General features: G+C 35.3%; 1 protein-coding gene across 14 annotated transcripts in view; it reads left to right on the top strand.

Annotated features, from left to right (window-relative positions):
- The window catches only part of SOX5 (SRY-box transcription factor 5), a 1,175,689-nt gene that overhangs the window by 893,842 nt on the left and 257,591 nt on the right, over positions 1 to 24,256 (top strand). For 13 of the 14 annotated variants that reach the window (XM_061417626.1, XM_061417628.1, XM_061417625.1 and 10 more), the window contains one exon: positions 17,604 to 17,690. The exons of the other annotated variant lie outside the window; for it this stretch is intronic. In XM_061417626.1, coding sequence (XP_061273610.1) covers positions 17,604 to 17,690 — 87 coding nt within the window. The remainder of the gene's footprint in view (positions 1 to 17,603; positions 17,691 to 24,256) is intronic. 14 annotated transcript variants of the gene reach the window in all.

Consider the following 24,256-nt stretch of genomic DNA (forward strand, 5'->3'; position numbering starts at 1 on the left):
TTGCCTTTCTGCTACTTTAGCTTGGAAAACAGCTAAACACAGAAGATGCTCTTTAAATGAAGATTGATGTTATTATTGATAAGCCACCCAAACATGAGAATTCTTGCATATACTGATTTTCTTTAAGACATAAAAGATGGTTATGAACTCTGTCACTCACTGAGCTGCTTGAAAGTTGGTTATTTGAACTGTAAATCACTTATAAAGATGGAAATGATGATGGGGATGGGGGATACTGAGAGCAATGATGACAAGCACCTAAAAATACCATATTGAGACACTTAGAGAAAGTAATTTAATACTTTCAATAGCCCCATATGGTAGATATGTTATATTTATATTTATTTTACTGATACTGAGGGGCAGGGGGTTAAGTAACTTTACAAGATGTTTAAGCTTATAAATGAAGGAAGAGGACCCTGGCTACAAAATCTCAGCTCTTAATACACAGTTCCACATAGATTTTTGCCAGAATTAAAATAATATATGTAAAGCATTTAAAAATTAACACCACTTAAGCTCTCAATTAATAGTTGTTAGCTATTATCATTACAATCTACGATTATATAAAAAGTATTCATTGTGAGTTAGACATAAATTTCTTTCTTTAATTACAGATTTTTAAAAAATCTCTAAATAGTTGAAGATGTGAAGATTTTGCATAATATCACTAATTCTTATTTTTAACCAGTTTTGCTATTAAATACTGATGTTTTTATATAATCCAATATTTATAAATCACATATTTATAAAAGGAATCTGTATTGTTGATTTTAAAGATAAAAACCTCAATGGAGAAATAATATTACACTGTGTATTACACCAGTTTATACCAGCTTAGAGTAAAAATAGAAGGCCAAAGATGGAGGCATCAAAAAAAAAAATTGCTCACTCCTTCCTAACTACTTGTTATTCCTGCTGTTTCTTTTATTCTGTTTATTGAGTTGAAGATACTCATTCAGGAATTCCAGGTCTGTAGATATTTAGGAAAAGTACTTGAAAATTCTGTTTCTATTTTTTATTTCCATCGCAACCACTGTGTATAAAGGCAGGCATGCAAAAATGCTGGAAAAAAAATTGTAGATCTTCTTGAACTTTGAGAAAAATGTCCATTTTGGCGAAGGGGGAGGCACATGGTTGGATAAATTTATACGTGCACCTCAAATTTGGGTGCTGGTATGAACTGCCAAAGTTCAGAATTTTCACATTTTTAATATACCAAGGTGGGTTAAAACAGCCTATTAGTATAAGGAGTATTTTTGAAACTGTTGACATTTGGCTACTGTTCTTTCATCCACTGTTCTGTAGTCTTGACAGAAACTTGGTTTAGCTTGCAGAGAGAAAGTGAAAGACAGAGAAAGGTGTCTATATGAAATGCCCCAGAGAGCCGCAGAACTCCTGTATGGCAACATTTAGGCATTGAGTGTGACACGGTATTAACCTTTTTAATGGATGTGTGTAATAAAGTGACATGTAAATGGAGCACAAGGGGAGATATGACACTATATCTGGAAAAGGATAAAACAGTTGGTTGAATACTGGGCTATTATAGCAGTTTGCAAACCTTGGATAAACTCAGTCAGCGGTTGTATAATTGGTTATTCAATCCCGACCCTTGTTCACAGCTCAAAGCCAGGAACACTGAGACCTGTTGCCAATTTGAGTGAATATAGTGACTGTACTCGGCCGGGGCCTAACATTGGAGCCAGGCCTTTTCCTGTGGGCTGGTTTCCACCATGTCTGGGACTGGCTCAGTGACAGTGGGTCTTTTGTTGTGAAAGGCTGGCTGGTACTCCCCTCCTTTGCAAAATGTCTAACAGCTACACAAATATAAGAAAATAGGAAAAGAGACTTACTGTAGCTTTTCTCTTAGCAAGTTAATGTGGAGTTAGTTTTCCCTTCTTTCTTTTTCGTTCTCTTCTGTTGTTGATCCTTTTTGGGGAAAGTTTGAGTTAAGTAAATAAATAAAAAGAGTGATATAAAAGCCTGCTTCTTGATAAGAATTGAACCTTGATAGTCTCTGATTAGAATATATGTGGGAAAATGTATAGTAATTTGATTCACAAAATTGGTTTCTAAATAAGATATTTTTACTTTTCCTCCTTTCTCCTATGAACGTGTAGATACTGAGAAGAGTTTTTTTTTTTAACTGACTATCTCTTTCCATGCTGAAAGACACAGCATGTTTATAAATCTGTTAATGTATTTAACTTTAGGAAATAAGCACCCCACCTTTGCTTCCCAAACACTTTGGTGAGAGGCCAACAGACTAACCATTTACTGTTTCTAGTCTAGTAAAATTTTAGAAATAAATCAGTGAAGATTTTGATTTGAGTATGTGGTACAAGGAATGCCCAGTCTTCATACAGTGCCCAATTCATAAAGGAATCTGTTACAAGCTTGTAGCATTTGCCAGTTAGGTGCTGTTTACTGATAGGGGTGACAGTTCCCAGCTGCAATCAATTATGCTTCCATTATTTCTGTTGTTTAAACATGCTTTGGAATACCAGTTCAGAGGATTTTTACAAAATGCATCTAAGTTCGAAAACAAAGCAGAGAGCATGTTAAAAACGAAAACCCAAGTACACTGGGATTGGAGAATTTTTTTCTCAGAGTATTTATCATCTCTTTGCCACCCCCCTTCACCCTCCTGTTTCCACCTCACACACCCAAGCATTTAGAAAATCACACACACAACACATAGTGTTTGATTTAATGCAGGGTTGCAATTCAATCAAGAGACTGCTGAGGTCATATAATATAAATGGCTACAGTACTTCTTGGCTCAGTTATAGCCTTGATCATTCAGAGCTTTGTTTTTGTTAATTGAGTAACCCCTGCTGGGGAGAGAGCTCCTAAATATTTTGGACGGTGTGTCACTAAAAAGAGTTTAGAGACCAGAAGGTGGTGGTCTGAGGGGGTGGGTGTTCAGAGGTGAGTTTCTGCCATGGACAAGGGAAAAGAAAAGAGGTTGTTCTGAAACCGTGACAGAACAAAGGAAAGAGAAGCAAATTGTTTTTGAATAGAAAATTAATCATTGAAAAGGGACTGGCTATTGTGAAGCAAACATAAAAATAAAGGGCACGTTTAACTTGAAATATATGAGAAAAAGCACTATAGAAACTCCAGTGGTGGCCTTTAATGGAAAATACACCCGGCCATCTCATTATAAGTACATCCCTGGGAGCCAAGTGTTATAAGCATTAGTAAGAAGGTGGTATTATAAAAAAAAAAAAAATTGATTATAATCAAGCTTAATGTATTTGCAGCTTAATAAAAGTATTGTATGGAGGTAGTGAGTATCATGGCATAATACAGACCTCTAAGTATTGGATTGTTCATAAGTATTGTATTTCATAATGTTAATCTGTGGAGGCCCTTACTTCCTGATGGGAAAATAGAAACCTGTATTGGTAAAGAGAAGATCACAGAATTGTAGACCGGCCCCTATTAACCTCAGAAAATACAATTCAACGTATATCTTATCATCTTAATCTCCCCAATATTTTTCTAGTTTATAATACAATATTGTATATAACAAACAGATGTCTCCCCTAGGTCACTGTTTGTAATTTAGTAAATTGTAGGTGTCCAACTGGAGAGCCTAGAGCTGCTGGCGAAGTATGAATGCTTGAGATGCCTCATTAATTTAATGTAGGTAAGAGGCTGGTGGGCTTAAAGGATTTGGTAGCAGCCCCATAGAGAACTACCTAAATGAATTCAAATAGTGTGGAATAAACTTTTTTTTTTCCCTATGATTTTTTTTTTCCCCTCCATGCTGTGAAACCCTCACTGATCATTATTTTTTAGGCACTTTATGTGTCATAACAAAAACAGAAAGGCTGAAATATGTATGAAAACACGAGTTTCAATTAAACGTAAATCAAGTATTTTTTAAGGTGTTGGTTTTTAGTCTTTATACAGCTTTATTTGGCACATAACCACGTGTTTTGAGGTTTGGCTTTTGGCTGCTTTATCATTTTGAGGGTGCTGCACTATAAGCTGAACAATCTGCTGAGAAGAAAAGGGAGGGAAGTAAATAAGCCAAGTTCTACATATAGAACTACGGACTAAAATGATTTGATACCTAGTGTATAATAGGAGAGCTATTAGATTATATATCCACTTTAATATACTTCATACATTTTGGAAGTATTCTTATAAATAATGTAATCCCCTAATTAAACAAAGTAATTTCTCTCTTGTTCTTTAGTAGCTGCTGCGGGACAAAGACGTGTTTTCTTGCTTTAGAAAAAGAACACTTTCTTTTATTTTTTTTAATTCCACAACCATGTATTTTAAGGAGATAATGTGCCCCTGTCTAGTAATAAAGATTTATTTGGATGCTTACAAATTTATTGCAGTGACTTTAAAGTTTAGTTTATTAAATTTATTGCAATAAATTATTTGCTTTCTGCAAATAAAATTATAAGCAGCTACCACACTTGGAAGGACTTTTTTGGAATGCTTGAAATTTAAGTGAATTTCTTGATTCCTTTCATTGGAACAGTTTAATTTTTGAGGATTAGATACGCATTTCTAATTTAGCCTAATTTTAACAATGTTTTATCTGAGTCATCTTCTTAGAATAGTTACTAGATTTTTCCAAATAGTTGAGGGCAGTAAAGGCTTTTTGAAACCTTCTTCAGTATTCGTCCCAGTGTTCTCTTTGGATAGAAGATCTGATGTCCAACAACAGAGACCCTGTGGGGCTTAAACATACTCTGCACCTTTTTGTGAGAACTGAGATAGCAGGTTCCTGGGGGGTTTCAATTCCCTCAGGGAAAATTCTCAGAGGTATAAACACTTTCAAATTTCTGACATGTGGAACACAGAACTTTGTGGCTTTTGAGAGACCATTCCCAAGTTTATAAAAGCTTGCTCTCTGACCCCCAGGTCAGAAAATTGGATCGTCTGTCATTTTCCTGGATTCATCCATCCTTTTGTGATAAAATTTTGACCTATATCTTAGTTTTTAAACTACTGATGTTTCATTGTACTTCACCAAAATCTCTAGGCTGTTTTAAATCAACTTTTCAGTATTTTTTTTTAATTCTTTTAGATCAGTAACTCATTAGGAAAGCATGAGATACACGTCATAGTATGGTGGACAGTCTTTGTGCCCTTTTACCCCCCACCACCCAGTTTTTCTCCTCAAATACATTTCTAATGAAATAAATGAGTTGAAATTATATATAAATATTCTATACTAATTTGACTAAATACATGTATATGAAAGATAAAGATTCAGGTGATATGCATTTCTGTCTACCATTTATTACATATATGAGAGTTAAGTTCAATGATGACTTCCAGATAGGTGAGCACAGGAGAAAGAGGATTGTTTAATGGCACACTCTCTCATTTCTCTTCTTCTCTCTCTCCCTGCATATGTCATTATTCTTTCAAAAGTTTATGTGAGAATGTTCTTCTCTCAGTTATTAGATGTAAGACATGACCTATAGATGTTACTGATTGGTGTTTTTAAGGATGTAGAAAGAATAAGCAGGCAAAATACTGTGGTGCTGTAGAAATCCATGTTAATTACATTCAAAGTATAGATTATATTTTCTACCATTGACACCATTTCAAGGATTTGTGACTTGTCCTGCCGTTTTTTAAAATTAGTAATAAATATTATCCCATTCATTCTTCTCTCATTTACCAAATTACTTGAACATCATTCCACCCTCTTCTTTAAGCCTACCCCACTCAGTTCTCAACCATTCCAAAGGGCTGTGCTTGTCATTTGACTGACACCACAGAAGTTCCTGTCTTTCTTTACCGCTTATATTATGTGTGTAGTACAGTATATGAAAGAATAGATATGTATTTATAACATGTAGTAATGTGGTTCGTGGTCCCTTATTAAAGATTTTTAAACAAAACTTTTCTTCACAATGCTACACTAATAATTCTTCTTAATTACCCCCTTTTTAATAAATAAAATGTATATCAGTTCCTGGTAGTTCATTATTGCATTTTACTATAAGTTTGTTTTTCCTTTGAGATGCTATATTTCTTTGATTTGTAACATAGAAAAGGGTTGGAATATATTTGAATGGTTTTAGTTAATAACATTTAAATTATCACTCAAATGACATTTTGGTGATACTAAATGATTTTTTTTACCTTTCAAAAAAGAGTTCTATAGATTATACTTTTTCTTCTTCACCTGAAAAAGTTTTCAAGTTTCTAAAGATTTAATGGAATATTTTTATACATATTATTATACCCTGAAGAGTGTTTACTCATCAGAAAATTAACTCAGGTCCGGGAAAATTATGGACTCCTGGGACTCAGCTAAGACCTTAGAGCCAGACCTGCCAGTGGCCTGGAGTTTCACATCTTAAAGAAGCTTCCCCATGATTAAGGACTCTAGGTGGATAGGGTCTACATTTGTTTTCCTCTTGTTAGTATCCAGCATACCTGGAAAAATACCTGGTACACACTATTTGTTGAATCAACCCGCCCTGCTGTTCTTATATTCTTACCTTTTAGTTTACTGTTGCATTCCTGGCATGATTTAGTTCATATCATATTCCTAATTACAGACAAGATGACAAACTGATCCCACTTCTGGAAATTATTGCCGCATAGACTATTTTATAGCAAGTTCAATTAATTGCTACACATAAAACTAGAAATCTATGGCAATGCTGCAATAGTAACATTTGGGAATAAAAATCTACCAGCACATTTATTTACTACTTATTAATATAATGATTCAAGTAAGGCATTTTTCTATTTACATTGACTGCAGTAAATTAAACAGAAGGAGAGCAACTCAGTGACTCTGTGGCATTTTGAGTCCCAGGTTTAGCATCTGATCACTATTGGTCTATACATCTAAACAGTGCGTGGTATATTATAAGAGATTGTGAGTTTCTTGAAGTTCAGAGGCCATGTCTTAGTATCACAGTGTAACAATTGTGGCTTAATGATAACTGTTAGATAAGAGGCCTCCTGCTCGAGTGTGTGTGTGTGTGTGTGTGTGTGTGTATGTGCGCGCACGTGCACGTCTTCATGTACGTGTAAATTGTGCAAATAATGAAAATGTAAAAGTATCCATATATTTTAAAAAATAGTCTAATAACTCAGTATATCATGCCACTAAAAGCAAAGACAATAGTTTTGTGCATTCATTAATTCCAGAAATTAAAAGAATATACAAACACACTGTACTTGACTAACTTTATACCCACTGCTTTTAACATTGAGAATGGCTACATTTCTGGTAATGTAAGAAAAATGAAAGCCAAACTATGCCTTTTGCTATTTTTCCAGACTTTTTTTAAAATTTTTGTCTTCTTTTACTTGTTTCTTCTTAAATGAAAATGTTTTTTTTTATACTTTTTTTTTTTTTTTTTTGCCATTCTGCATTTTGTTGGTTCACAGCAAGTCATACCTAACACACAACTTTAAGTTTCATTGCTGATTAGATTGTATCTAAGCTTGTGGAACATTAAATGTCATTTTGCAAATAAAACTATTGTATTTTCTCATCTAAAATTACTCTAAAAATGACACAATCCAAAATCCATGAAAGGTTATGAGAGACCAAATATAACAAGTTGTTGAGCCAGATGGACGACTTTGGTTGCGAAGGCTATGTGCAAATTTAGATATATAATTTTAAGCAAATCAGAGGATTTTCTTCCTTAATTTTAAAATCTGATGCTATGTATTAGAACATAAAAATATAATTTGAATTATAAGTAGCTTTTCGGCTCAACTGTTCAACTACCTGCGTATCACAGTCTCTGATTTATCATATGAATCGTGTCAGTTTTTATTGTTCATATCTTTTCAGGCATCTGGCAAGCTGAGACTGCGATTTGTTTTCACATATGTTGTGATAGAGAAGATTCAGGATGTGTAGTGGTTTAGCATCAGGCTCTATGTGCTTTAATTCTCACTTCCAGTGGTAAAACATTCTGTCATATTTTTAAAGTATTGGAATTCTTACTCTAACGTATGTTAAGTGAATTTCTATTTCTGTGCTTTTCGGATCTCCTTTATCATCTCTACCACTCACCTTCCCATTTATAAACAACAGTGACAAAATTCTTCAAATATGATCATTAATTTTTGTCTTCAACATGGTCTAGATATCTAATTGAATGGATGGTTATCCGAACACACTCTAAGAGTAGGGTAATTGCTTCATTTATAATTCAAACACATATTTAGGTAATTCTGAAAATATACCAGTAGGCATTTAGAATTTGCTTAGAACTATGCTTCTTTACTCAACTGTGATATGGTTAAGCAATCAAACGTTTCCTGTTTGTTTATAAATTTGTCTCCTGAAGTTAAGACTTTTAAGTATGCCACATTCTTATATACCTTTTACTATAATTGAGTTCTTATGGCTTGTCTGTCTTCTATTTTTCTTCTTCTATCATATATATATATATATATAGAGAGAGAGAGAGAGAGTTGAAATGGTACTATTTCAAATAAAATAGATGGAAAAAACAGGTACATTACAGTTGGTCTCTGAGAAAGTTGGTTATTGCTGTATGAAATAGTCTTGAAAATCTTTTATGAGGAATATTTTAACTGTTATAATTGACTGTTAATTGATGCCATCATGACCACCTTCCTCCCAATTTTCTCTCGTTACCTTTGCTCTCCTGTTCTATCCCTCCTGCCTTAGTAACCCTGCTACTTCCTCCTACCTTCCACTCTTACCCCCTCTAATTGTGCCTAATGGTTAGAACTTAATTCACATTTCACCACCCACACTCTGCTGATATTATAAATTATTTGGATACAGATGGACAATATTCATTAGATGTGCACTTTACCCAAAGAGCCTGACACAGGAGTGCTGCACACTCCCATTTTTATTAAAAGTAAAAATGCTTTTCCTGTCTTGGAGGTTGGGGTGAATTGGCTATGCTGGAGAACAGGGCTACAGTGCTAATAAATAAAAATAATAACTATTACTGCTGGCTGAGTGACCCTGGGAGAAGAGAACTACAAAGCTATTTGTTGTTCCCTTTCACTTGTCAACAGCACTGGCTTAAAAGCTTGAGCCATTGTTGAGGACCTAATGGAACCTTTGGAAAGTTAGAAAGACAATGGTCAAAAAATATTTTTGTATTTCTGTGCTTTCGGGGGATAAGTTGTACATTAACCTAATGGAAGTGACAACTATTTTTGTCCTTCTTCCTACTTTGTCCCTCTTTCTAGTATATCTCTTTCTTTGTCATCTTTTTTTGACATGAACCAACTGAGAAATTCATTGGAATGGCAGATAAATCAATGAAACTAATAGTAATGATCAAATTCATAAAATACATAGAACTATTGAAAAAATAAATAAAACTATAACTGTTTGATGTAGCGTTTGATCTCTGGATAGTTTTAATGATGGGTAAATTGATGCATGTATATATGTATTTCATTTGGTTATTGATGTATTTCTCTTGAGATGTTGTATGCTAAGTTGTAGTTGTAATGTTGGTCAGCCTTTTTAAGTGTTACTGTGAACCCAGCATTGTCTTCCATGCTTTACATAAGTTATTTAATTCTTTTGACAATAGTATAAGAATAGTTATTATCCCCTTTTATAGGTGAGTAAATTGAAGCACGAAATGCTTAAATTACTTGCCAAATATCACAAAATTAGTCATAGTAAGTGATGGAGTCATGTCATATGACTTTTTTTTTCTTTTTTTACATTTTGTAACAAAACATAAGAGAGATTTTGTACATGACGAAAAACTCTTTGAGGTTCCTTTTTGAAATGCTGCCCACAAAGTACTTATGTTATTTTTTGCTGGGGTCTAATATTTAAAACAAGAAAAAAGCAGAATGTTTTAGTCTACGCAAAGAAATGCGCTTACTTTCCAAGTGACGGAATGGATAAAACTAGGAGAGTTTCGTAAGACTGTCTCTTAAAGGATATTTTGTGTAGGAAATATAGAGTCATCTTTTGAAGAAGAAAACCAAGTTTATTGATGTATAGTAATTATATTTTATTGATTATGGTGTATTTAATCCTGTGATGAAAAATGTTTTTCTAAAATGTGGTATAAAGTTATGCATAATTGAACAAGTGTTTTAATACTTTTAGCCTGTACACTGAGGAAAGTTAGGCCTGTGGTAATGATTTAGATATTTCAATATTCAGAAAAGCTGATTGTACATTAAAATTTCAAAACTTGAGTCAGCAGGCCAAAGATTTTTTTTTTCTCCTAACCAAGCTCTTATTAAATTTCAAGTGGAAACAAAGAAATATTTTGGCACTACTATGAGTAAAGTATTTCTAGAGCTTAATTCACTTCAGGACGATTATATATAAAAGGAGGCTTATTGAAATCCTAGTGCTTTGGAATTTCAGATGTGTTTCTGTTGTGTGTTGTGGTGTGTTATTTTTTTAACATTTCCTAGAAGAACTTGACATTTCCAGTAGCAGACTAGCTGTAGCACTTGGCTAATGGGACTGTTACAAGCCCTTCTGGTCTTCAGTGAACAGATACTTTCCAGATAATGTAGAAGTTTTTATATTACTTCCATTACATTGTTTAATATTTGGCCCCAGATGTTATCTAGACATGCAGCTATTATCAGCATAAATTGAACTCGTTCTGGTATGTGATATCCAGATTCAGCACAATCTTCCCCTCAGAAATAATCTTATCAGTAACTGAATAGCTAAATAGCAAGATACTAAATTATACATAGCTTTTTAAAGAAAAATATAGTTAGCCAAATATACTAATTGATATTTTCTTTAGTTTAATGGAGGCCATCAAGTGAAAACTTCTGAGGGGAGAGTACTGAATTAACAGTACCTGAGAAACCCATATGCAGATCAGGAAGCAGCAGTTACAATTGGACATGGAACAACAGACTGGTTCCAAATAGGAAAACGAGTACATCAAGGCTGTATATTGTCACCCTACTAATTTAACTTATATGCAGAGTACATCATGAGAAACGCTGGGCTGGAAGAAGCACAAGCTGGAATCAAGATTGCTGGGAGAAATAGCAATAACCTCAGATATGCAGATGACATCACCCTTATGGCAGAAAGTGAAGAGGAACTAAAAAGCCTCCTGATGAAGGTGAAAGAGGAGTGTGAAAAAGTTGGCTTAAAGCTCAACATTCAGAAAACTAAGATCATGGCATCTGGTCCCATCACTTCATGGGAAACAGTGGAAACAGTGTCAGACTTTATTTTGGGGGGCTCCAAAATCACGGCAGATGGGGACCGCAGCCATGAACTTAAAAGACGCTTACTCCTTGGAAGAAAAGTTATGACCAATCTAGATAGCATATTAAAAAGCAGAGACATTACTTTGCCAACAAAGGTCTGTCTAATCAAGCCTATGGTTTTCCAGTGGTCATGTATGGATGTGACAGTTGGACTGTAAAGAAAGCTGAGCGCTGAAGAATTGATGCTTTTGAACTGTGGTGTTGGAGAAGACTTTTGAGAGTCCCTTGGACTGCAAGGAGATCCAACCAGTCCATCCTGAAGGAGATCAGTCCTGGATGTTCACTGGAAGGACTGATGTTGAAGCTGAAACTCCAATAGTTTGGCCACCTGATGCGAAAAGCTGAGTCATTTGAAAAGATCCTGATGCTGGGAAAGTTTGAGGCCAGGAGGAGAAGGGGACAGCAGAGGATGAGATGGTTGGATGAGTTTGAGTAGACTCTGGGAGTTGGTGATGGACAGGGAGGCCTGGCGTGCTGCAATTCATGGGATCGCAAGAGTCCGACACGACGGAGTCAGTGAACTGACTAACTGAATACTAACAGAGGGTCACCACCCAGACCACCTATCATCTAATTATTGTCTAAAACTAGATGAGGTGAATAAAACCGGACTAATATTTCATTGTGAAAAGTTTCACTCTTTATTAAAAAGCATGTTGTGATGTTTGGTATATGGAAAAGAACACCAAACTACGAGTTGGACTTCAAGTTCTGCCTTAATTATTAATTAGATTTATGAAATTAGGCAATATTTAACCTTCATTTATATTTTCAGTCTGTAAAATGAAGTGCTTGGCCTAGACTAGTTATTACCCAACTTGAGCAAAACGGTCATCTCCCAATACTAGTTTCCTTGGTCAAATATTTAAATAATACTGCATAATCCATGGGCTTCCCTGGTGGCTCCTGCCAATGCAGGAGACATGGGTTCAAACCCTGGGTCAGGAAGATCCCGTGGAAAAGGGAATAGCAACCCACTCCATTGTTCTTACCTGGGAAATCCCATGGACAGAGGAGCCTGGCAGGCTATATGGGGTCACAAAGAGTTGGACATGATGTAGGGACTAAACACAACAGCAAATGTAACCCATAACTCACTTAAAGATCCACAGTCTGTTAGCACATAAAATGATCTACATCTTATAGAAAAGAAATGTAAATTTGCTTAATATTAATTAGATTTACATGACAATGGAATGCTTATTTGTTTTAGTTTCACTTGTAGCCAAGAAATTTATGTTCCATTTATGTCCAATATATATTTTAGTAAATTACTTTTGTGGAATGTTTATCTAAATGTTATCTAAAGATCCTTCCAGGTTTAAAATGCTGAATCCATGACATGAAAATCTACATATGCTTTTACTTCTTGACTTTGAAGGAGATATTAGTATATTTTTGACTTTCAGCCCTATTGTTGTTCCTTCCAAAAGATAGCTTTCATCCCTAAATGTTCACCTATCACATGTCAGAAATAACACAGCTTAGTTGAAGCCACAAAATGAAAGTATAAACAGTGGTAGATTTGGTATGACCTAACTCCTGGGACTTTTTGAAAAATCACATATTAACCATACATATTTTTTGCTTGTTTGATTTTTCAATGAGCTCTGCCACTGCAGCTCAAGGGAGATTAAGGGAAAAAAACCTACATAAACACAAAGCAAAAACCTGAGCTTGTGTGTAAAGCTACTGCACTGGAGCGAATGTGGTTTAATTCTTGGCACTGGGAGCTTGTTGGAGAATTACAATATGTTGGCATGAGTCTCTGGGTCTCATTGTTCCAGATGAGGGAGTCAGTCTTAAGAGTGTTTGGCACTGAAGGGAAAAAGGAGTGAGAGTTATAGGGAATGAACAGGCCTAAAGAGGCAGGATGCTGTTGTAACAATGGCTGGCACGGTTAGGGGGGCCATTCACTGCTGGGGATTGCCATAGGCATTGATGTGAAGAAGCATATGTGAGCAAAAGAGGCAAGGGTGAGAAGGGAAAGGCAAGCAAACTTACCAAATCATAACATTCTGTCCTGATGGTAGAAAAAGACAAAAGTAACCCAGTTATAGTCATCTTACTAGTAATAGGTTGACTGATAAGGAGAGCTTTCAGTTCTCTCTAATTTATCTTTTAGCTTCTTTCTTAATATATATTTTATTTTTTCTTTAAAATATATATACATCTTTATGCTTCACCTAAAAAAGGGGGATTCTTAAATTAAGAGGCCATGGTTTTGTATTCCATCTGTTCTACTTTCTGGCTAGGTGATGCCGGGTCTTGGTTTTCTTTCTGAGCCTTGGTTTTCTCATCTGCAAAATGGATATAATAATAATATACACCATTGACAAATTATTGTATCTGACAGCATTCTATAAGCTGAAATGCCATGCAAATAATAATAACTAATATTATCCATCATGCTTGTTGTAATAAAGAACACCTAGCTTTAATGTTGACGGTAATCATGATACTCTGATGCCTGGGAGAAGTACATCTCAGGAGACTCTTTAAAGCATTTAAAATAAAACTATGATGCATCTTAAGATGAAAGCAATGGCTAGTACAGAATTTAAACATTTGGAAATAACTATATGTCCAGAAACATGCCATACTCAATTGTATAAAATACAATCCTAAGTGTGTATATTTTTTCAAAATCGCATTTTAGAAAATGTTTAGAAAATTGAATATTTAATAGATAACTACTCTCTCTTTGACTCCATAAGCACTGAAGCAGCCGTTACATAGCTGTGTCAGATTTTACTTTAATCATATTCACATATTAATGAATAGGTGTATTATAAATATTGAGATTTTGCCATTTGGTCTTTCGCAGTTCTGATCATTTGTATTCTGTGGGATCTTTACTCTTTTCAGAGAAATTCAGTCACTGGTACATGTCCATTTATTGTGATCATTATTGTGAGATCATTTCTTAACATTTCTTCATGAACTACTAGTGGAAATAAATTGGAACAGTAGCAGTTGTAGAATACCAAACATGGATTTGCTTAAAGCTCTTTGTTTTAGATTAATTCAAATAGAGGGGTGAAATGGTTGAAAAGATATGCTTTAGTTCCTCCCCGAGCTACACAGTGTCAGAGTCCTGGTGAGAACCCAGATTGCTTCACATATAGCCCAATAGTCCTTCCACTATGTGAATACATTTTCATTTCAAAGCATATATCTGCTGTATGGTCATAAGTGAAAGTGAAAGTTAAATCATCATGCTGCTACTGCTGCTAAGTCGCTTCAGTCGTGTCCGACTCTGTGTGACCCCATAGACGGCCTCCTACCAGGCTCCTCTGTCCCTGGGATTCTCCAGGCAAGAACATCATCTTAGGTTCTCTTTAAATTATCTAGAACTCCAAAGTTCAAAGTCATATAGTGGCACTACATCCTGAACATAATGAAAGCTCTAAGGAATCTTGGCATTTTATCTCTTCATGCTGCCCATAGGAACATATTACCCTGGGATATTCAATTTATCCTTTCAAATGTTTACTTCATCCATCCACTGAAGTTAATAACAAGAGTTTGTCTATCCATGACTGTTTTGCAGGTAAAATGCAGTGATGTGCATGTATTGGAAGGAGCAAAGGCTTTGGGGTCCAATAAGTTGAAATTAGCTCCATATTGATCAAGTCACGATCTTTCTCAAAGCATTTGTTTCTCAGTGGTGAAACAGATGTACCAATATATAATTCAGGAGATTATTACGAGAAGCTTGAGATACCTATTGTAAAGGACATGATGCACTATTTAGCACTTAACCTCAAAATAGTAGCTATCATTATCATTTCATTGACAACAAGAGACTTAGAAATCTGTAGAGAAAACAAAACAAAACCAAACCTTAGGCCAAGACTCAGCTCTGCCCACTACATATTAGTCCTTTGGTTTTTTTTTTTTTTTAAAGAACTGGAAGATAGATATAATAACGTAATCTGAATCTTCAGGTGTTTGCTTTGATTAAATGAAGACAATGCTAGTAAAAGCATCTAGCATAGTTCCTGCACACAGGATGGTCAATACATGTTTATTGAATCTGCGTTTTAAAAAATATACCTCATCCAAATTCCAAGTATTATTGTCTTTATTCATCTGAAGGCACAACAACCCTGAGTTAGATATATTTCTGATCTTACATCTTTCGAATTACTTGGTCTTAAAGAAGTTATTCATTTTTCTCTAGTGTATGTTAAAAGTCAGGTACTTGGGGAAAAAAGTGGCTTTGTATGCAAGCCTTCTATCTTCATGCAAGTTAATAAAGAGGCCAGGAATGTTCTGCAGGTTTCAGAAATCTGGCGGCTGTTTCTTTAACTCTGCAACTTAGACAGAAGACTTCTGTTTCTTTATGAGCACACTACAGTGAATATTTTGTCTAGCTGCAGGGGAAAAGCTTTGTCATGGACTTTGCAGACAATAGCCTTAAAAGTAAAATGGTCTGCTTTTGGTGCTGGAGGTTCAGGGGCCTATTGTTAGTACACAATGAATTTCTATTGCTGCATTCCTGCTTTGCAAAGGTTTGTTAGCTTTTAGTGACTGACAGTACTCTATTGCAAAGACCGTATTGGCTGTGCCCTGTTTACATGCTACTCAAGAATTTTTGTAGGGTGCTGGTAAAAAGAAAACAGTGGTGTTTGTTTGACCTACTCTGATAAGGTTTTAAAAATGATTTCACTCACAAAGTGTTTACTGGGAATGTAGAAACATTGAAAATCCCTGTAGAAGTGTTTTAAAGTTACTTTTAAAGCCTTAGTGAACAGAAATATTGATTACAGTAAGAAGAGATTTAATGCATTTTATTACTCAGAATTACCATTATCATCTTCAAAACAACATGGTCAACAAATAGGGATATTTTAAGAAAAAGTAGAATCTTTAGCATCCTTTTCCATTAAGTGCAGCAAAAGAAGAGGTATATTTTGTTACAAAGGGAAAAATACAGTTCACACATTCCACGGAAATGTGCATACAGTAGTTGTGTGTGTGTGCACACACTATATATACAAGCCTTTTGAAGAAGTACTTATTCAGATATTTCAGCAGTTTATTTCCCCCAAGTTTTTGGCATGTGAAAAAGAAGGATTCATGTCACAGTTTTTCCAAGGAAAATTACACCTCACTTCATTGAAAACTCTACACAGGCTTCTTGACTCTGATAGCTGTTGTCTTTAAGATGAGGGCCTGAGAATAGGAGAAAGCATTAACCAAGGAGACGCTTTAAAAATGCATTTTATTGTGGGGAAAATTAACCCGTTTCTAATAATCTTATGGTCTCTAGGCCAGACGGTCCCTTTGATAAGTTAACATGTACTCCCTTTATGCTCTTAGTAGGGGGTAAACAAATGTCTGAACAAACACAAATACACATAAACACCAATGTGGAGAATGGCAGTGTGTGTCTTCGATCTAGATAATAAGTGTGGGTATTGTTATTTAGATGGAGCATACTGGGACACTTATCTTTTAGTACACACCATTTTCTAACTGAATGCAGTGCTAATCGCGGGATTGAAAGCCATTGTAATTGTGTACCCATCTAAATGCTGACAAGAATATACAATTACATTATTTGGAACTGAGTTTAATGTTTGGGTGTTTTATTAGCATTTATGTTTACTTATACATTAAAATTCAACACAAAAGGAGATCAAAACCATGTAACATAAAGAAACAAGGATCAAACTACAGCATAACTCTGCTCTCTAAAACCTCCGTGTCCTGTCTTAACACAGGGCATTTTAAAAGAGTATGACACAAATCTGAAATAAGCAAGTAAGTTTCCATTACGGGCATTACTCCCATCTCTAGATTTTGCAGTGTTTGTAAAGCTTCTTTTATACCAACTTATTTTTATATGTTCGCGATACTGGCAAATCTTTCCACAGTGTGCTTACCACCACACGATGTTAAACACATATTATAAAGTGGTTGTAATTGTAAACACACAGAGGGATATAATTACATGTAGCAGATTTAAGAGCTAATTCTTTGCCTTTTTTTTTTACTCTGCATTTTATCAACATAATTATTTTTTGACTGCAGACTAACACCCTGAAATTGACAAGCATCCATTATAGCAGGAATTTGTTCACTAAATTGAAAAACAATGAATTGCAGGTTTATATGTACCCATTGTCATAAAGAATTAGTTAGGCTTTGTTCCACAAGAGGAAAAAGCTAATGATTTTGAAACAGCAGGTGACAAAACACATTCTTTTTTTTCCTCCCCTGTTATCAGTGTGTTGATGAAGTCATTATGAACTGGGGGCGGTGTAAGGGTGGCCTTATTTTTAGCAGATAGACTTTTAATGAACTACATTAGAAAGATAGTCATGTTGATTTGCCTACCTTTCTTTTTTTCCTTTACTCAGAAACCCCCAGTATTGAAAAGCTACTCTCAAAAGACTGGAAAGACAAGCTTCTTGCAATGGGATCAGGGAACTTTGGTGAAATAAAAGGTAATATATTTGCAATGATTTTGATCCAAAATGTACCAAAATGAGTCTGATATTTAGAAATATGAATGGTGGTAAACTACTTTTGCCCCCATGCGTTCTGTTTTTACTGTTTCTTCTCTCTCATTTGAAAGAGAATATACCAGAGTTCTTATTTTCTCTCTGTCCCTTATAATAGTATGTTGTCTTAACAGAATGACCTATATTTTTAACAGTCTTTGGTTTTCGTCATTTTTAAAAATTTTAAATGATTTACTTTATAAGTACAAACGTATCTACAGCAGGGTTAAAACTGTATATTACAAGATAATAATTTTCCACAGTCTACATATTAAAATTATGAATGTACATAATCTACATTTAAAACCAGGAATGATACAGGAAGATTTAATTCTTCATATGAAAATAAATGGAATTTAGAAAGATGGTAACAATAACCCTGTATAGGAGACAGCAAAAGAGACACTGATGTATAGAACAGTCTTATGGACTCTATGGGAGAGGGAGAGGGTGGGAACATTTGAGAGAATGACACTGAAACATGCATAATATCATGTATGAAAGGAGTCGCCAGTCCAGGTTCGATGCAGGATACTGGATGCTTGGGGCTGGTGCACTGGGACGACCCAGAGGGATGGTATGGGGAGGGAGGAGGGAGGAGGGTTCAGGATGGGGAACACATGTATACCTATGGCGGATTCATTTCAATATTTGGCAAAACCAATACAATGTTGTAAAGTTTAAAAATAAAATAAAAAATAAAATAAAGTCAAATGGTCATTTCAATTAATTTAAAAGTGTGTTTTCTACTAACATAGTAGGCAACCCATGGTTTTCTAGTGTTGCCAATAGGACACTTTTGATTCTAAGTTCTAAAGGATTAAATTTAAGAAAAAATATACTTACCAATATCAATAGATTTTGTTATGTATTACTTTGTATATTTTTGATAGAAACTGAATATATATTTAAAATATCACCAGATTTGTATTAATATACATGTAGAAATATGTGTATAAATAACTTTTTTGCATATGTCTGTTCATGCACGTGTTCTCCCAGTGAGAGGCAGTCGTCTCTCAACATTCTGCTACATCAGAGCATCTTAGAGAAAGACAAATCATAAATCAGTCTGTTCAAAAGTTTGACTTAGGTGATATCAGCCGTCTCGGATTGGAAAGCTTCCAGAAAGTGTTTGAGTATTTCACTGTTTATCCAACTATTTGGAGTTTGGCTATGGTTAGTTGTGAATGGGCGGTAAGAGAATAAATTCCTGCTAATCCACAAATTAAGTATCCATAATCTATAATGAAATGAGATTCAAGCAAATAGTAGTTAATATCCCTTACAGAGCTTGAAGACAGAGGTTAAAGAGAACAGTGAAGTTTCTTCTTTTTCTGAAGCAGCAGGTCCTTTATTTTGTGGGATTTTAACCCATTTGCACCTGCGATAGAGGACATATCCTCCAAGGTTCTTTATTCTGCTTTGACCTGGGTAGTAACTAAGAGCTGAGCCAAGAAGGCCGCCTGTTCCCAGCCTTGTGATCTCATTCCATCGGAGGACAAGCATGTTTCCCTACCTCGTTTTCCTCACAAGTCTAACTTGAAAGCAGCCAGCAGCAGTGATGATAAGCTTAGAGGAAAGAAGCTCAGCTGTCCTTTCAGGCTTGCCTGTGGGGTTAGTTCAGGAAGCTGCAGTACAGTCACAAAAGAAGTTTCTGTCTTTAATTTTGAGTTTTTTAAGCTGCACATTCAGAGCACAAGTTTGGTTATTGTCCTCTGTTTCTGTTCAAAAAGCTGTTTTCTGATGCATTTTAAAAGCACCTGTAGATCTTTCTTCTGCTGGGGGGCATGGTTGTTAGCTGCTTAGGTCAGGTTTGGCAGAAAACTGGGGGGGAGAGGGGGAAGCACTATGTTACTTTTCCTACTGATTGCCCATGACAGTTGCAATTACTGTCCATTGTTCATAGCTGGCGCAGAAGTGGAGAGGGTACAATAGTATGTTGCCCTCTGGGGGTAAGGGAATTTGACTTAATGGTTCTTAGAGGGTCAGACACTATGATTACGTGCTGCCCAGGAATGTGGTTTTCATGCCACCTGAGAAGAAGTTAGTCGAGAACAATGGCCTAGCTGTTTGGCAGCTATTTTTTATGAGGCAAATAAAGGTGTAAGTCTCATGTATGTGTAGACTGTTTTCTGTCAGGGTAGGGAAGGATAGGCATGACCTTTTTATAATCTGAAAATATGAACTTACTCCATTATTAGATAATTTATTAGGGATAATTTAGAGTAATGTAGTTGAGTAGAACCTTTGCTTATATTACAAAATTTACAGCCTTTACAGTATTTACTGGGTCTTCTCGTGAATTGAAACCTCTCCTCCACTTACACTGGTCAGTTTTCGCTTAACTTTTTAAAATCAATTCCAGGAAGCATGTGAGTAAGTGAATGAATGTGCCTGTACTTATATGTGCGTCCATGCTTGAGCATGTAAGACCATACGTAGCCAAGTGAGGGCAGAGCACAGTTCCTAAGTGCTGCCTTTAGGTTGCTGTGAGTGAATTGCTTTCAGGGCATTTGGACAAAGACTAAACTTACAGCTTGTGTGTGTGTGTTTTAGTCGCTAAGTCATGTCCGACTCTTGCAATCCCATGGACTGTGCCTGCCAGGCTCCTCTGTCCATGGGATTCTCCAGGCAAGAATACTGGAGTGGGTTGTTGTTTCCTTCTCCAAACTTACAGCTTGGTAAAGTTCAAAGAAGCATTTCTTACTATTACTTAGTTAAAAAAGAAAAAATCATAAACTTTTAAAATAGAAGAAATAAATAGTATCTGGTTTGGATAGCTTAGCTATCAATAAAGAGTTATCATACCCACTTAAATTCAATCTCATTTCTCAAGAAACAATGTGAGTTAGGAAAGGTCACCAACTTCTAAAAGCATAAAATTATTTTTCATGTTATATTATCTTGCCTGTTAGAATTTAGACCATTTTATCGTCTGGTACTTTGGAAATGTAATTAGGCTTTAAAGTTACATTAGAAAACAATCCTCTGAAAAACATACAAAAAGGACAGTGGATTCCATTTTCCAGGACAAAAGAGTTTGACTAAAAAGCTCTACTGATAGCAGTCAATATATGTTATAAACATATTGCCTGCCTAAAGAAATTATTTTTTCTTCTCTAATCAGTCATATAGTGTAACGAGCCAGTTTGCAGAGGTTTTGGCCTTATCTATAACAGAAGCACTGAAGTAATGGTTGTCTGAAAGGTGAAGAAATATATTTTATAGCCTCCTAGTTACTGAGAAGGGGAAAAAACAGTGCCTGCATTCCAGTTGGCAGCCAGGAGCGTCACACATTGTTTCAGCTAGCATGAAATTCCATTACACTGAAGGTCATTGCTTTGGCACTTCACCTGAGGACAGTATCTGGGGATCCATGGCAGCTTTGGCTAATCTAAACAGATCATTTGTTTTGCAACAAAGTCATTGCAAAATGTGTGTTTTACTGAGTTCAATTTATTTGTAGAATTATAACAAAAATATCTGCATGCAAAAATTCTCTTAAATATTTCTGTTTTGGTCAGGTTCTAAAAGCAGGGCATTGTTTGAGAGGTGTTCTGGCTAGATCACTCAGAAAAGCCTAAATCAGTCTCTTTACCTGCCTTGTTTGAAGAATTCTTTACTCGCGTTCTTTACCATTGATATCCCTGTAGACGCTTCTCACCCTGCTCAGGATACATTAATTTAGGTCAACCAACTGTTGTATATGATACTCAGGAAAATGCCAGCTGCAGTTGGTATAATGAAAAATGGCTCTTTTGGAAAACTGTACTTTTTTTTTTTTTTTCTAAAAGATGGGACATAAAAGCAAATGCACCAAACAGCTCTAGAATGCCGATAATAAGTTCAAGGAAATTATTTAGCAATACTGTGGTCTATCAGAACTCATGAATTACAGACATGCTATGTAGTTTCAACATGTCAATTAAAGTAGACCCTCTCTTAGGTGACATAAAATTTTGAAAATTAAGAGGTATGTAGATTTAGTATATGACTTGTAAGAGACAATTCTCTTTAAATAGCATTAGAGAATTTGAAGATAAGCAGGCTTGAACCAGAATCAGGTCTTAGGTCATCTAGTAAAAGGTATCCTTGGGTTTTTGTGAATTTAAAACAAGGAAACTAAAAATCTCAGCATTTAGATACGTTAGGATTTGTACAACTTTGAAGTTGTTTTAAACCCACTCTTAAAAATCCAGTAACTATTTAAGAAACACACGTTTTGCTAATTACCTTGTGACTATTTCATTTGTGCATAAAATATATACATATATATATATTTATATATGTCTTCACATTTTTTCAGAGGGGTTGGAAATGCTGATTATTTTCTGAGGGAACTGTTGGATCTAGAATTTGTTTAACATAAGAGACAGCCATAAGGAAGGTACATAACATATATTCATTTACTTCTAAATAAAGTAAATGTTTAATGTTTTTAATCTACTAAGCTTGTTTTATAGTTCCTTGTAGTTGCTTATGAGTAATGTTTTCCGTTTTTGTAAAAACTATTTCATAAGAACTGAAGAAAGACTACTGGTATACAGAATATAAATTTTTAAAATAAGTCTGGCAGTGTATATAAAAGCAGAAAGTGACTTTATGTTTTCTGCAAATCAGTTACTTGCTCTGTCTTAGAAAGCCAGAGTCCTTATGCCAGTGTATAAGCACAGCAAGTGATAGAAAGAGAACAGTCAGCCACTGGCTCTCCTTGATCTGGAAAATGATAATCCAGTTCACCAGTTAAGAAGTTTTATACACTTTTTACAGAAGGGACTTAATAAAGCATGTTTTAAGTAGATACTGTTACATAGTTAATCTGGGTTTTATTATTAAAAATAAAATATGCTCTCCTCCACATTTTCTCATTTAAAAATACATTCATTCATTTAACAAGTATTCATTTGTGTGAAGGGTGTGAAGATTCTAAAATTAAAATAATTATAAAAACATTTATTTATTTATTTTTCTTGTAGATGGGGACTCCAAAGCTTATGCCTTCCAGATCACTGGATAACAGAATTATCCTAAAGCCTTTTCCTTTTTGAAGTGAACAATTCTCTACCTAGAGAAGCATGGTACAGTTAAAAAGACGCAGTGTCTTGTTGCCCAGATTCTTTCAAGGACTTGTGGGAATCAAGCTACTCTTAGTTTGTTTCCTCATCCGCTCATTTTAAAACAGTTGCATTGATTACATGCCCATTTATATACAGGCACTTTGTTAACATCTTCCTTACAGAATTATTGTAACAAAGTCATTTTATTCCCATTTTAGGTAGGAAGAAATTGAATCTCAAAGAAAGATTAATTATCCAAAACCATATATTTAGTTATGAGAGAGTCAAGAGCTCACTTTAATTCTACCTTCAAAGCCTGTGCTGTTTACACGATGCTTGGTAGTCAGTCTCCAGTAAGCTTGGAATGGGTGATACCTAAAATCCTGTAAAACTTGAAACATATTCAGACCCATGACAGCTAGATGAATACTGTCTCTAAGATGCACCCATCATTAGCCTACTCACATGGTGAACTGTCCTTGTACATTACCTACCTTACTAGTAGCCCACAGTTTGGAACCCAGTACGTATTTCACGAATGAATGACCAAACAATGCCATGTTTTGAGATAGTTATTATTGACTGTATTCCAGTCTCTACATGCAGCGAATGTAATGCCATATTTTTTAAACTGTTGTTTTACATTTTAAGTACAATATCCAAGTAAGTGGATGGATTAAATTTGGGAGAAGTTTACAAAATTACAATCTCCATTAAAAAGTAGACTTGTCTAATAAGAGATTATATAGAACTGAACTTTTTTTTTATAAAAAATAACAATGGTACTTGTTTTCACTGCAAAATGATAGTACATCAGATCAGATCAGATCAGTCGCTCAGTCGTGTCCAACTCTTTGCGACCCCATGAATCGCAGCACGCCAGGCCACCCTGTCCATCACCAACTCCCGGAGTTCACTGAGACTCACGTCCATCGAGTCAGTGATGCCATCCAGCCATCTCATCCTCTGTCGTCCCCTTCTCCTCTTGCCCCCAATCCCTCCCCGCATCAGAGTCTTTTCCAATGAGTCAACTCTTCGCATGAGGTGGCCAAAGTACTGGAGTTAACATCCCAGGAACAAAATATCCAGTCATGGGGTAACAATGGTAAAGACCATAGCTACTTTCAAGTGTTCCATTTCACTCTAACTGTAGTCACTCCTAAAACTGATAACTTTCTATAGTACATATATTTTAAAATCCAAGCCAAAGTCCGCCATTTAAGATATTGAAACAAAGGGAATTCCCTGGTAGTTAGGACTTTGTATTTTCACTGCTGAGGATTGGGGTTCAATCCCTGATGTTAGTTAAAACTGCAAGCCGCCCAGTGCCCAGTGCAGCCAAAAAATAAAGGTATTGAAGCAAAAAGGAACTATTTTTTCAAAGTAAGTTGCAGAAACCCAAAAGTAACTATATTTATCATATTAGCAATGATAATACCCCTTATATAA

Source organism: Bos javanicus, chromosome 5, assembly GCF_032452875.1.
Source record: "Bos javanicus breed banteng chromosome 5, ARS-OSU_banteng_1.0, whole genome shotgun sequence".
Classification (NCBI taxonomy): Eukaryota; Metazoa; Chordata; class Mammalia; order Artiodactyla; family Bovidae; genus Bos; species Bos javanicus.